General features: G+C 39.4%; 1 protein-coding gene across 4 annotated transcripts in view; it reads left to right on the forward strand.

The window, feature by feature from the left end:
- The window catches only part of PACRG (parkin coregulated), a 1,062,802-nt gene extending 1,055,826 nt beyond the window's left edge, over window positions 1-6,976 (forward strand). For 2 of the 4 annotated variants that reach the window (XM_063917532.1, XM_063917533.1), the window contains exon 6: window positions 6,627-6,714. Coding sequence is in view for 2 of the 4 variants with exons in the window: in XM_063917534.1 (XP_063773604.1) it covers window positions 6,627-6,787 (161 nt within the window). In the remaining 2 variants the exon portion in view is untranslated. Of the gene's footprint in view, window positions 1-6,626 lie in introns of all 4 variants that reach the window. The other 2 variants (XM_063917534.1, XM_063917531.1) reach the window with 1 other exon arrangement.
- Window positions 6,977-15,073: the final 8,097 nt, after the last annotated feature.

Below are 15,073 nucleotides of genomic sequence, written 5' to 3' on the forward strand. Positions count from 1 at the left end.
CTCCTGCACTCTTCTGGAAAAGCATGAAGGTAATGCAGAAATTGTTATGGAAATCAGGGGAAATAATATGTCTTCTGGTAGCTTGATAGGTAAGGCATAACAATGATAGAAGAAGAGACTGCTACAGAACAGGTTATGTCCCTATGTACAATACTTGGACATTGTCAAAATGTTGTAATTTTAGCTATTCAAGATACATTATATAATGGTTTAAGTGCTGAATATAAGCTTTAGGGTATTCACATCCAAATTGGAGGAAGTGATGAGGAATTGCAGCTGTTTAAGGTGTAGCCCCCACATTTTCAATGGACCAAAAGTAACTGGACAATTGACTCAAAAGCTGTTTCTTGGACAGGTCTGGGCTATTCCTTTATTATTTCTTCATTAATTAAGCAGGCAAAAGGACACAAGTTGATTCCAAGTGTGGAATTTGCATTTGGAACCTACAACATGCAGTTAAAGGAGCTCTTAATGCAAGTCAAACATGCCACACTTAGGCTGCAAAAGCAAAACAAATCTATCAGAGCGATAGCGGGAACCTTAGGAATGGCCAAATCAACAGTTTGGTACATTCAGAGAGAAAAAGAATGCACCTGTGACCTCAACAACACAAAAAGATCTGGACGTCCTCGGAAGACAACTCATGGAGAGGGCAGCCTGAATGTTGGCATGTATGGTGCAAGTTTTGTGGCATCTAAAGACACAATGAGGCAAAATTGCCAAGTCTTAACTCAAGACGCTGCAAGTAGGTGACTGAGAATCAGGACCAGTGTCTATAATCACAGCTGTTTAAAGAAAATACAGTTGAAAAAAGCTCATTTTGATTATTGTATTTTTGTAGAATGTTTTGGTTATTAATTATTCTTAATTCTGTACACATGATTTTATATACATTACTTAACAAAGTTTTTGTCACTAGAATGTTATTAAATATTATGCGGTGTAAGGATTGTTATGACTCTTGCAATAAAACACTCACAGCGAGATAAATTCGTATTCAAACATTTAGAGAATATCACACACACAATTTCCTTTACTTTGATTAGTAAAGAATCTGTTAGATTCCTTGTAACGCGAGAACAGTGTCCTCACACCATGCATCGATATCAATTCAAACTTAGAGGGACAACTCAGGAAATCCTTCTGTATCAGTAACAGTTTGCTCCAAAGCACATATTGTATGATGATTGCATACTTAACATAAGGTATTCTGTACAGGGTAAAGCGATCCATCTACCTTGTTGAGAAAGCCATTGTTCTCTATCACTGAATGCATCCTTAATTATCTCAGTTTGAGTTGAAATATTGCTAATTTCAATAGCAAGAGGGAACAAGTAGTTATAGCACTTGGCAGGTGACTTCAGATAGATGCTGACCATTTTAGTAAAATCATATCTGAGAGATCATTTTACACTTGAAGGCAGAGAAAAGCGAGCATTTGTAGTAGATGGTTTCTTCACACAGCTGTGATAAAATCCATAATAACAGTCTTGCTGAATTGCTCCAGCATATAACTTACCTTCCATTGTCTGGGTTTTTCATCTTTTCCATATGATTTAATCTGAAATCATCCTTTGCCCAAACAAATTTGGTATATAGCTGACAAATCTTTAGTTATAAATGATTAAAATGAACAGGTATCAGTGTGGCTTTCCTTTATCAGACGCACTTCCGCTTGAGCTCACACTACAGTGAATACGTTTAACTTTTCAGCACAAAAATCACAAACAATACAAGTAAGAAAAATATATGAATTAAAATCTAGAGGGGTATTTATCAAAGCATGGGGAGTGATGAAGTGGGGAGATATAAAGCACCAGCCAATCAACTCCTGTCAGTTTACAGTCTGTGGGGCAGATTTATTAAGTCTGATGAAGTGATAAAGTAGAAGGTGATAAAGCACCTGCCAATCAGCTCCTAACTGTAAAGTTACAGGCTGAGTTTGAAAAATTACAAGAGCTGATTGGCTGGTGCGTTATCACCTTCCACTTTATCACTTCACCAGGCTTAATAAATCTGCCCCTGTGTTTGAAAAATGTCAGTTAGGATTTGATTGGTTAGTGCTGTATTTCTTTCTACTTTATCTCTCTCCACGCTTTCATAATATATTCAAGTGCCTTGACAGGCATATGCAGTTAAACATGGCCATTGTCTATCATGTACATTCATAATTTGAATAACTTTAAGATGGAGCAATCACATGTTTTGCATATTAAGTACTGAGAAAACCTATGTTTTGTAGCTTTAGAGAATGTTTTAAATGCCCTGATGCAGCTGTTTATTTGTGTTGCCAGGGTTACTGTACAGATCTCTGCACTTTTTGCCTTGGATATAATTGTATCCAAGAGTGCCTTTATGTTGTATACGAGAGCAATGAAAATAAACAACTATGTTTTATTATATGAAGATATGGCTTGTAGGCATAAAAGCCATAGAGAGAGAAAAAACAATGTTTTCAGTGAACGTTGTGGAGCGGCACATACAAGACAATAAATTAGAGTAATCTGAAAGTGCAAAACCCTTTTAAATCTGAATACTGTACTGGTAATACATATAAAAATGAAATATTTTGTACATGCTTATATAGCTCAGCTACTATACTATTTTAATAGCCTAATAAAGTTGGATATATTTTTAAGGTGATGACCTTCACTGTGAAATGCTGATACCACTAATTTTACTGAAAACCTTTTTATTCATGCCTGGCAATGGAGAATTATCCTGTCATTGCGATGTTTTAACTTGCTCTAGGAAAACTGCTATCCACTCCACCTTGTTAAAAAATGTAAGATGTGTGATTAAAAGGAATTATAGAGAAATAAAAGCCAGCACTGGCAGTGGACGTATCTGACCAAAAGTAGTGTGGGAGATTGAACATATACTTGATTATCCTAATGGTTAGTGCTAAAAATACAGACTAATTACTGGCACAAATACAGCACTGACTGACTATGTCATGTTACTGCCGAAGTGTTCTGAGGTGACATTATGTTCCTTTCCAAACAACACTGTCAGTTATACAGTGTGTATATAGACTCATAATACTTTGTTTCAGAATAACAGTATAATGGTTGGCTGCTTGAGACAGACAAACAGAGAATATTTGGCAATTCACATCAGTCCCTGCCCCAGTGCAGCTTACAATCTATATTCCCTACATGCACACATGTAGGCTAGGGTTAATTTTGCTGGGAGCCAATTAACCTACCAGTATATTTTTGGATTGTGGGAGGAAACCAAAGTACCATGAGAAGACCCACGGAAGCATTGGTAGAATATACAAATTCCATACAGTTAGGTCTATGGTGGGAATCAAACCCAGGACCTCAGTGCTGTGAGGCCGTAATGCTAAACATTACACCATCCACCTACATGGTCTCCCTAGAGCACATTAGTCTTGGCTGATACATAAACAAACTAATACCTAGGTTTGCAGAGAGAAAGAGGCGTCGCTCTGCCCCTTTACACCGGGTGCGGCGGGGCTCCATGGACCGGGGACGTGGCTTTGCGGGGATGTGGGTGTGGCTAGCCATCCTGACCCCCATTTTCTCTCTACTCCGGGGGTCTTGGAGGAGCGGACTGCCCCGGGGAGTGTTCTTGCTGCAGTGCCGGCTTCTGCTCATTGACAGGAGCTGGGTTGCTGCACTGTAATGTTACAGTGCAGCACCTGGCTCCTGTCACTAAGCAGGAGCCGTCACTTTGGTGTCACCCCTCAGCAGGTGACACCCAGGTGCGGGCCGCATTCCCCCCCACATCCCCCTTCTGACGCCAGTGGAAAGATGCAAGCTACAATCAGTGGCAAAACACCAAATCCCATAGCAAAATTTAGGTCAGGCCCAGTTATTTTGCTTCACTCCTATGAAGATGTTCTCTTTGCTCATTGAGCTTTAGGATATGCCTCCCACACATGTTCCAGAGAGTAGAGCAGTGGCTGCGGGAGTGTTACATTGCATTGCCGACATCTCTGGGCACAGTAGCTGTTGTCCACTACTGACCCCTATCATTAAATACAACATTCAGTTTATATCCTAAAATACTGCTTGGTTTGGACTTTTAATGACTTCAATTAATTATGATACTGGGGGTATAGTAGGACTGGCTGACACTTTTGTATTTGTACACTGGAAAAAGTTTCTAAAAATGTGCTTCTCAGCCAAAGCGCCATTCATTGTAAGTACTGTATAGGACTTTTCGCAGAGTAGAAGCATGACAAGGAAGCCACATTGCCATCTCATTATTATATTGCTCATTGTAACTATACATTCTAGTGCACCACCTCCTTTTTTGCAAGGAATGATCTCCCTGCAGGCTACTTCTCCCACTGGCTATTGAAGATTTCTGTTCCCCACCTTGCTCCACACACGTAGGTAATAAATAACCTAGATGTACATGAACAAATTGAAATGCACCACAAGAATTTTGCAATTCTTTTGGATGTTTTTCAGGGCCATAATGAGTGGTGTGTAACTGAGGGCACCCTTATCACCCTTGCCGGCTACCCAGTGGGACATCTTGGTACATACAAAGATGCAGGGTGCACCCCGCAACCATCTTCCTGCACCAGCATGGTGGGTTCCAGCCCTGGCGATCTGTCCCCTGCTGCTGCACTGATGTTTTGCCTTTAATAAGTAAGGGACTTTATTAGCAAACATGATGCATGAATGTATCATCTAAACTACAGCTTCATTTGTAAAAGCTCTTTATCCTTTTAGATAGAGAGTAAATGCAAATGAAAGTGAAAATATAGCTATAGTTCATGCATTTTCTCTTTATGATGGATTGTGATTCTGTGGTTGCCCTTTTTAGTTGTAGGTCACATTGAAAACTTTACAACAGCACTTTAAATAATGAATATGTCTTGTAAATTATGCACAATTTGGTGCTATAGATTGAACCGACAAAATATACCTGTTTTAGTAAATCAATAGTTTACACTAATAAAGTTTTTATTCTTTTACTTTTATCTTCTATTCCCCTTCCACATTTTTTTTCAACAATGTGCAGTAAATTAAAAAGAGTAGAGCTAGCCATTGTATTAAGTCTATAAATTTTGTGCATAACTCAGATTTATGGGAGACCTTTTAATAGTGCTAAGTTGCTCAATGAACAAAAATGAATTATTTCTTTAGCAGAAGATATAAAAGATTTTGCTAGTGAAACACTGAAAATTAAATGTGAAGCATTTTGCAGAGTGTGTTTAGAAGAGTATTTAACTTCCAACTTTGGAGCACCAGGAATCGAAACAGGGGGAGTGGTCCTGTTTTGGTGGGGGTATGTTCACAATTTGGGTTGGCAACATTTTTTTTTAGCATTTTTATGTTTTTTGTTTTTATTTAAGTCAAACAAAGTTTATTGTAAAGAAGTGGACATACACACAGCATGGAACAGTACAAAAAATTAAATGTAACAAATCAATACAGAGAAGAAGAAAAAATAGGGGACAATACACAATGTTTAACCATGAAAGATTAGAGAGAGACCCCAAAGCAAATTTGATCTACAGTATTGGTAATATTTTAAATGAGTTCCCAGCTCGTATGTCCTAATACATACAGTATGCATATTTGGGATTGCACCACCGCACTCTTCATACGTGAGAGCAGCCATCATTATCATTACTGCTTACATCTACCCCATGCTGGGTGCCTGATATCAATCTGAATTTGATGTGCACAATGCATATGATGATATGTACTACTCTGAATAGTGTGTAACTCTGTCTACATGACTACAGCACACCCCTGACACACCCACAAAGTGGTTCTTTGTGTGCTTCTGTATTTTGTCTGCCCAGTTCCCACTCAGAAACAACCATATAGTATCCGCACAGAAAATACTGTGATGTGTATGCCTCTGAATCGTGCATACATTTACAAAGATGCATATGCAGCCCACAATGCGTGTGCAGTGAGCAGTAAATGGCTAGATACAGCCGAATACCACATTGCACTTGATTCAGACTCAGGCCCTCTATCTGCAATGCAGACTCTGGGAAATTTTATTGGGCAGTCAGTCAACAAAGTAGGGACATTTTCAGGGACAAATCTGTAACTCCTGGGCCTGTCCCAGCAAATGAGAGACAGGAGGAAGTTGTGAAGTACCAGCTACATTTACTGTAGATCCCTATGAACACGAATAAGCAGTCCCAAGGAAGAACTTTGAGGAAATGCAGTAATGTACTGTACAATGTAAAAGCTCACCTTTGCTGTTGTATAGTACAGCAATATCCATATTGAACTCTGCTTGTAAGGATAAAGGGTCCATTAACCCTTCACTTTGGTTCCTTAACTCATCGCTGCCCTTAGATGCTGTTAAATCATAGCAGTGGCTAGGACTCTAGAGATGGGAGGTCATGAAGTACAGCAATCCTCTCATATCCAGAATGATGTTTAAAAAGTAACTCTGTTTATGACATTGGCATATGTGAAATTTATACACAACAGTGTGATTAAAGACCTATAAGTTGCTCTCTACAGTATGTTTCTTTTGGCTATCTAGGCATCCACTTTAACAGTGGCTTCTACCATATATATATATATATATATATATATAAAAATAACATTACCTGTGTGTTGAGAAGTATGACTTGAAGTTTACAAACTGACGGAACTTTCCTCTTTGTGCAGTGAACTCAGGGGACGGAATTGACTACAGCCAGCAAAAACGTGAAAACATCGGAGACTTGATACAAGAAACATTGGAAGCATTTGAACGCCATGGAGGAGAAGATGCTTTCATTAATATCAAATACATGGTCCCTACCTATGAATCCTGTTTGATAAACTAAGTAAAAAAAATAGCATATTTCAATAAAGTGAAATGCTTTTTTCTTTCTTTTGACATTGCATGCCCTGTTTTCTGTTATTTATGACTTACTTCACAGCTGTTATATTTGGATCTTCTGGGCTATTTCACTTAGTGCTATTGTGAACGAGGCTATCGAATACATAAACAGCGACTGTTTCTTGCATTACAATGGTGTACTGTGCTTTCTTGTACCAGCAAAGAATACCCTCTTTATGACTGAGCTCACTGGAATGAGAGCTGGAGTTAAGACTTCAGTTGTACAGACAATAAAACTATAATTTTCATATGCAATTCGGCAATTGCTGCTCTGTGTTCTCTTGCCCTAAGGGTGATGTCAGAGGTTTTAATGAGGGTTTGCTCTGACTGCTTAATAGGTGTTTGTCGTGGAAAAGAACTAGCATTTCAGCTGTGACTCTTTTGCAGCTGGGCAATATAATTTGGCTGTTGCATAATAAACCAATTCATGTGTTATATACATTAAATGACACTAAGATTGTTAGATAGAGAATTCAAAAATAGTTATTTATTGGATCATTTAGGAAATGTAGTGTACAGTATATGTATTATCTATAACAGCAAAGTGTTGCTAATATATCTATAAATTACTTTCAATAATATCTTTATATTCGAAAGTTCAGATATCATTGGTTAATATCCCTTAAGTCTGATATCATCACCTAAAGATCATTAGCAAAGCTTGTGTATTATAAACAGTAATATACCCGTACTGTAAATGATGCCTTTACATAGTCCTCTAATGTTATTCTCATTACCCTAAGAGATAAAGTATGCCAGTCTTTTGATTTTTTTTGACTGTGGTGGCCTTAACTAACTCAGTTTTTAGTGTGAATCTCAAGATGACACACATTTTGTTCTGCATTTTTTCAGCATTTTAAATGTAAAGGATTGTTAGTCATATATTTTCCCTAGTGTTATCACATAGCGTGATAATTATTCACAATAGCAATTGTATTGTGCATTTAAGAGCTTGAGTAGCCTTAACCACTAGGGCGTATTGCTACTGCAGCAATTACCCAGCATTTGTTCAGTGCATTCAAGTTATTTCTAGACAAAATAAAAATTCAGGTATGTTAAGTGCCAGTAGTGGAACTATAGGGCATGCTACTTCAATAGGGCTTAGTGGAGGGAGAATACATGCAGAGCAAAAGCATTTTTATGCACATACACCCATCCAGAGCAGAGTGGGGCTCAAGTTTACCATAGAGTATAGCGAAATACTGTTTCCAGACCGTCCAAGCATGCTGGAATTTAACGTTTATTCATATGTAAACATGTTGGAGTGGTTGCCCTAGATATCAACGCACAGCTGAATTGTTTATGCAGTTTCCATAATGATGAAACTTTACATGCAGTTTAGATTCTATTGCTTTATTGGTTTCCTCTTTTTCAGTTTATTTATAATCAAGTCAACTGAATATGTGTTTGTTATGAATTATCTCTACAGAAACTATTGGAGTAGGTATATTAAGTAAACCCTGCAGGTGTCAAAGTAAAATGCAAATGTTTTTGTCTCATTTAGTGTCATTCGTTACACTGTGTATTACAGGTTGGACCCCAATCACAAAGATACACAGTTATGGTAACAGGTAGTCAGCAATCACAGTAGATAATTGAACAAGGTGCATTGTTCACCTGCATGGAGGATGCAGTATGTTGAAACTCATGATTGTGCAGACCAAAGTCTAGTACACTGGAGGTCAAATTAGAGCAGGCATGGGTGAGACAAGGCAATTCCACATACAACCCAAGTTATTGTCAAATAATATGATGGCAGCTGTATGGAGCAGTGACGTGCGGTGGGGTGAGGCAGGTGAGGCAGAGCCTTTCCTGTAATACTAATGTTTGTGCCAAAGTTTTGACTGTATAAAGTATATGAAAAATACAAAGAATATGTTTGAAATTTCTTCTTTGCATTATTCTAAGAATTTTTATAGCCAAAACTCTGGAGTAAAAGTCTATGGCAGGTGAGGCGCTTATCTTTTCCGCAAATCTCTGATCAAAACTCACCAAATTTCCAGGAGTTTATACTGCTGCACCTGTGTATAATGCCCAGATGTACGCTTTGGCTCATATATTGCATGTAAATCTGGCTCTGGCACTAGCCAGTGCCTCCTGAGCTATGTAGCTCACTGCACGTCCCTGGTATGGAGGTCAGTGCACATGGCAGAAACACTTTACCAGGGAATGGTCTATTACCCGGTAGAAGCAGGCAGCAGGATAATACAGTAACCCAGTAACAGGGTTCACTCAGGGGCATGTCAGGACGGAGGTAAGAGTAAAGACGTGCAGAGAGTGAAGCATGAGATTTGCTAATGCCGTATGGTATCTGGTACAATAATCAAGTATGTATGTTCTAGGATCACAACACTATTATAGTAATAGCGGACCCAAGATTTAGGAGGCTGCCAACTTACTATGCATGCACCCATAATGTCTGACCAGGTTCATGTAAGTGACCCAGACTTTAAAGGAGCATTGGGGCATCGCTGAGCATAGAGTAGAAATTGACATTTAGTGTCTTTGTACCTGGCAATGTTGGCCTCTAAAATGAACGGTCTATAAATAAAAGTATTAAAAACTTATTCTAATGAAAACTCCACATAGAAAGACTGCATTTAGATTTCAGCTTTTAGATTAACCTTGCAAAATACATTATTTATTCCTAAAAAATGTTAATTTTGACATTATACTTTCACAATTGCTCTATTTACAGGATGATCATATTTCCATAAATATCCCTATTTAGTCATGTGCAATGCATTTGCCTATATGCCCAGATATACCCACCGTGCCCTGTGAGCCTTGACTACACTAGACACAGGGCTTCAAATGAACAAATTGTGTGGAAGACACTAAAAATTTTTGTTGTCAGACTCTCAAGCTTGTGCCAGAAATTTAAGGGCATTGGTTTTACATGCAAAACATGGATAGTAAAATAATTGTCCTTTTAAATTTTCAACCATTAACACAATCAAAAGCGATGGGTTTTTGGAACCAGATGCTTAGTAAATAGACCCTTATAAGTTTTATTTCAATATGTTACTTTACATGAGTACTGGCACATTTTCCCACTCCCACTATTTTTACCCAGTGTATTATTGTTATTAAGTGTCATAATTACAAAAAATGCAGTGTTGAACTGGGACATGAATAGTCCACGGAGGAATGCAGTGGTAGGGGCCCATGTTTAGGGGTGCAGTCAGTCTCCAGAGGGGGTGTGGCCAGCTGCCACATTGGTTTGCCTAACTATTATAGATCCCTTAATAAATATATACAGTAAATACTGCTAGTCCATGCATGATAATGTACCAGATTAATAACAGCAATGCACTGTAGAAAATACCCCATAGTCCTGTGCAGTATAATGTAACATATGTATAGTTCAAGTGCACATTCTGGAACTTGATCCCTAGAGGAGAAGGTGGGGCCCTATTGGGGGGTTCCCCTGTACTCCTTTGGGCCAGTCCAACCCTGTAAAATACATATTTTATTCATACTGTAGTTACTAATAAATGCTTGTCCATATATTATAACATGTAATGAAATACAAACACAAATTATATTAACTATAAACATAATTTGTCTTCCTCTTTGAAGTATAAAATGTGAATATTCTTTCCTGCAGCAATTCAAATAGACATGACAATTCAGTGAAGTTAAGAGTTAATAGATGGCTGCAACATGATACAATATACAGTACTGTAGCTTTAACTCTAATGATTTACCTCAGGCACAGATGTCAATACACAAACATCCAAACAGAAATGATCAGACAAATATGCTAATTGTCATCATCATCACTGCATATCGTTCCCCAGCTCTCTAGCACCAGCACAAGACATACCTCCTTTCGGGCTGGAATTCCCGTAGTGGCATCAAAGGAGTGCCAAATTTCCAAGCCTGCCAATGTAAGCCACCTATCTTCATGGAACAGTTTTGCCCCAGTGAATGTAAAAGACAATACTGAAAATATCTGTATGTTGCATACCACCACCTGTGATCTGGAATCTGCCTCAACCAACCACTTTATAGGTTGTATGGACATCATTAACCATGTATTTGAATAAATATGTCAATGCTCATTGCAGACAAACATCATTACCTGAACTACTAAAGGAAGCAACTGAAGAACTCATCTTTAAAAAAAACTAATTTAGATCCTGGTTGCATGACCAACTACATAGAAAGGTTATTGAGAAAGTGGTTGCAGCTCAACTGGAAACCCGCCTGACAACCCAGTCAGGTGGGTCTTTCGTATTAAATTTCCTGTTTTTCCTATCAAAATGTAAGCATGACAATTGATCTTCATCTCACAATAGATAAATGTTCAAGACACATTCTCACTTCAACAAGGTGAACAATCACATTTTATTAATATATACCACTATGGTGTTTACTTTTTTACCTTTTGTTGGTGACCACTGCCATACCATCAGAACAGATCACTGTGTGGCTAAGCCCACTGCTGACATACAATGGTGCAATATTGGCCAATGCAATTTTGTCACACTTTAGAGGAAACAAAAGTATCTGCTTGCTCCTATTCTTTACATAGACTTTTTGAGGGGTTTTGTTGACTTATACCATTTAGTCTGGTCTCATTTCTCACCCTCATCCCCCTTTGTCCCTCTACATAAGTCATATTTGAAACTTCTGATATTGGGGGTAATTCCAAGTTGATCTCAGCAGGACTTTAGTTAGCAATTGGGCAAAACCACGTGCACTGCAGGGGAGGCAGATTTAACATGTGCAGAGAGAGTTAGATTTGGGTGGGGTGTGTTCAATCTGCAATCTAATTTGCAGTGTAAAAATAAAGCAGCCAGTATTTACCCTGCACAGAAACAAATAACCCACCCAAATCTAACTCTCTCTGCACATGTTAAATCTGCCTCCCCTGCAGTGCACATGGTTTTGCCCAGTTGCTAACAGAATTCCTGCTGCGATCAACTTGGAATTACCCCCATTGTGCTAAAATTGTACAACCACTTAGGAAAATAATTACTATGTTGCCCCTCCCCATAGTTGAGACCCTGAAAATACATGAAGTGTTTGAGTTTTCCTGGAGCTCCTCTGCTCCTCTTACAAACGTGGAAGAAAAATGGACTAAGTATAAGCTGTCAGACAGCATAACAACTCCTTCAAACTAGGTGTAAAAAATCTGAAGAATGGTGTTTTATTGTAGTAATAGGATTTGTGAAATTAATTATTAAAATGGGAATACAAACAAAGGAATGGAATTACAATTGTGATTAAGAAACGGTGTAGTAGAATCACAAACTGACTCATGGTCCTGTCACTGAGATCTAGTCCCTAGTCACTGGATAGATTTTCTGGCATTGGTCATCCAGATAAATGGCTTCTGATGGGAGAAGGGTAGCAAAGACTGCTGTCTTCCTGCCTCCTAACTGTTCCCTCTGCCCCTTTCAGTGATACTTGGCAAATCAGTGCCCTTATATATACTATGCAAGCTGCCACTGGACATGCTGCATGTTAGGATATAGTGTGTTCTGTGCCTGTCTCCTTCTACACAGGAGTCTATGGGCGCATCCCCTAGTGTTAACCCCCTAGTGCCAAGAGTCACTCTGAGGCGGAGCTATGTGATGTAATCCCTGCTCCTCCATCTTTGAGTTAGAGAGACTGAGTCCTTAGAGTGAGTGCAAGCGTTCAGTGCTGAGACCGGTAGCGGATCGCAGCTGCAGAGACTTACAGTGTTCCTTTTGCATGTATCGTGGTTCAGGAGCTGACACTGAGCCGGGCACCGCATCTTCTCTACAGCAGGAGTCAGACTGCATGGCTGTGCAGTCCTCCATCCCTCACCACCGGAGACAACTCCTGATAAGAACCATTGCTGTTAACTTGTATGATATAAGGGGCCCAATTACCTATATCAATACTGCATCTGAGTCACCTGTGTTTACTGAATAAACCTGCATTACTGTTTAAGTTTATTAAGTGCGTGGGCTGATGTCACTGCCCCAGGCTATCCAAGACACGCTGCCGACACTGCATCTGTCTAGATTCTATCAGTGCTGAAAACAGGTGACATATGAGCTGCTCACCTGCTCCCCTTAATACTGGTTCTACTGGTGCTGCTGCTGAGCAGCCAGAATTTTAGCAAGGTGATAGTCGTTCAGAAGCCACTCCTTCTCCTAGGTAGCCCCTTTCTTCACCACATCTTTCTTCTCGAATCTCCTCCTCCGGCAAAAGCTGCCATCCTTGGGAGAGTTTTTGCCGGATGCTGTTCTACCTTGCTTACTGTACCAGTAGCAGGGGAATCTCTCCATGATCTCCATGTCTGTCCCTGTTCCGGCGCATGCATAGTCAGCACATACTTACCAAGATTACAATGTCCTGGTGCACAGCACATTTGCCCATGATCACAGAAGGACCTCCTTTTCAGAATGCTTCACCTTAAGGTTAGGTATTCATAGTTTACTAGTTAAAACTGCCATATATTGCATCAATCTGATGTGATATAAAGTGATAATTAACAATTGCAAACCAACATGCTACATGAAAAAGCCCATATGAGCTATGTTAATGTATGCAAACTATGTGAAATACAAATTTTACATAAGGGTAGTGGATAAGTGGAATAGCTTCCCATTAGAGGTGATAAAGGCTAAGATAGTAGAGCAAATTAAACATATTTGGGAAAGTCATACGGTAAGGATATCTTTACAAAGAACTAACGGACAAATAGGGTTGACGTCACTAAAATGATAAAAGATAAAGGGGCAAACTAGAGAAGCCAAGAGTTTATCTGCCATCAAATTGAATGTTTCTATGTTACAAACATAGACTTTAATCACACAAATGCAGACACAACTACGTTCTGAATTGTCAGCAGATCTAATGGTTGCAAATGTAAGTCATCATTTTTAACATTACTCCTGCTACAAAGAGGAGAATACAGCTGCACTTGTATAATGGGGTACATGATGCTAAAATTGAGGACCTATTTTTTCATATATCCATGGTGCACTGGGGAACTTTGGTGGAAGCTATGAGGGTCAAACTAATCTGATATGAGGCTGACCACTAAGTTTAGCTTACACAGAGTTAGTGCATATAACAAAAATCAAACAATTCTGAAGACAAGACAATCTCTCTTTCCGTAAACACTACAGTATTTAAACACACTCTATATTAGCACATTCTCTTGTGTAGTGAGGTAGTTGCAGTCTTTTTGAATGCAGCTGGCAATAGCTTTTAGTTGACTAAATAATGAACTTAGTAATCAGGATGTTGAAATACCCAGAGAGGCTTCATTACATCACCACAAAAACAGCCTTATTTAAATAATGGATTTAAATCAAGGTATATTGAAAAAAGGCTTAAATTTGTGACCTACGTAGTTGCTTTACCGAATATCACTCGATATATAAAAACATGGTCAAGCCAGCCTGGATGTTACTAGCAAGATGAATTGAAATCAAGTTGAGACAATATATAATAAAATATGTTTATGTAGGGAACCAATTTACTTGTGAAGTTATTTGCGAAATGGGCATAGAGTACATTTTCCCCCAAAATTGTCTGTAAAAGTAGAGTATAGAAATGTTCTAACTTTATACAGCAATTGATATTAGAATTCCCAGAAATAAGTACTCAGCAAGGGTACAAATGCAATTTTTTTATTGCAGAAAAAATAACCACAATTTAGAGTTGAGCTAGACTGCACCTTCTTCCAAATTTATATATACTTCATACTTGCCTACCCTCCCGGAATGGCCAGGAGGCTCCCGAAAAACGGGTGACCCTCCCGGCCCCCCGGAAGAGTAGGCAAGTCTCCTGATTTACGGGGGTCACCCCCTGCCCGCCGCCCACTTAACGAGTAAAGTGGGCGGTCCGGGCAGGTGATGACGCAATTCTTGTTGAATCGCGTCATCGTAACCACGCCCCCTGCTGTATAATGCCGGTAATCGCGGCATTACACAGCAGGGGGCGTGGCTTAAATGACGCTGCCCGGAAGCCATGCCCCATTCCGCCTCTGCCCCGCCCCCATTACGCCTCTGGTCCGCCCCCTGCACGTCACCTCAGGCCCCCCCCCCTGCAGAGCCGACGGGCTGCTCTCTCCCGGAGAGAGCAGCCCAGAAGTCGGCAACCCTGATATACTTACATATTTTAAATTGACTCCATGCAGTGCAACATGGTTTTGCAAGGTGCAATTGGCTATTTACATTTTACTCATAGCCAGGAAGGACTCTTATCAGAGCCTGATTTATGGCAATGGCGACATGCT

Source organism: Pseudophryne corroboree, chromosome 4 (assembly GCF_028390025.1).
Source record: "Pseudophryne corroboree isolate aPseCor3 chromosome 4, aPseCor3.hap2, whole genome shotgun sequence".
Classification (NCBI taxonomy): domain Eukaryota; kingdom Metazoa; phylum Chordata; class Amphibia; order Anura; family Myobatrachidae; genus Pseudophryne; species Pseudophryne corroboree.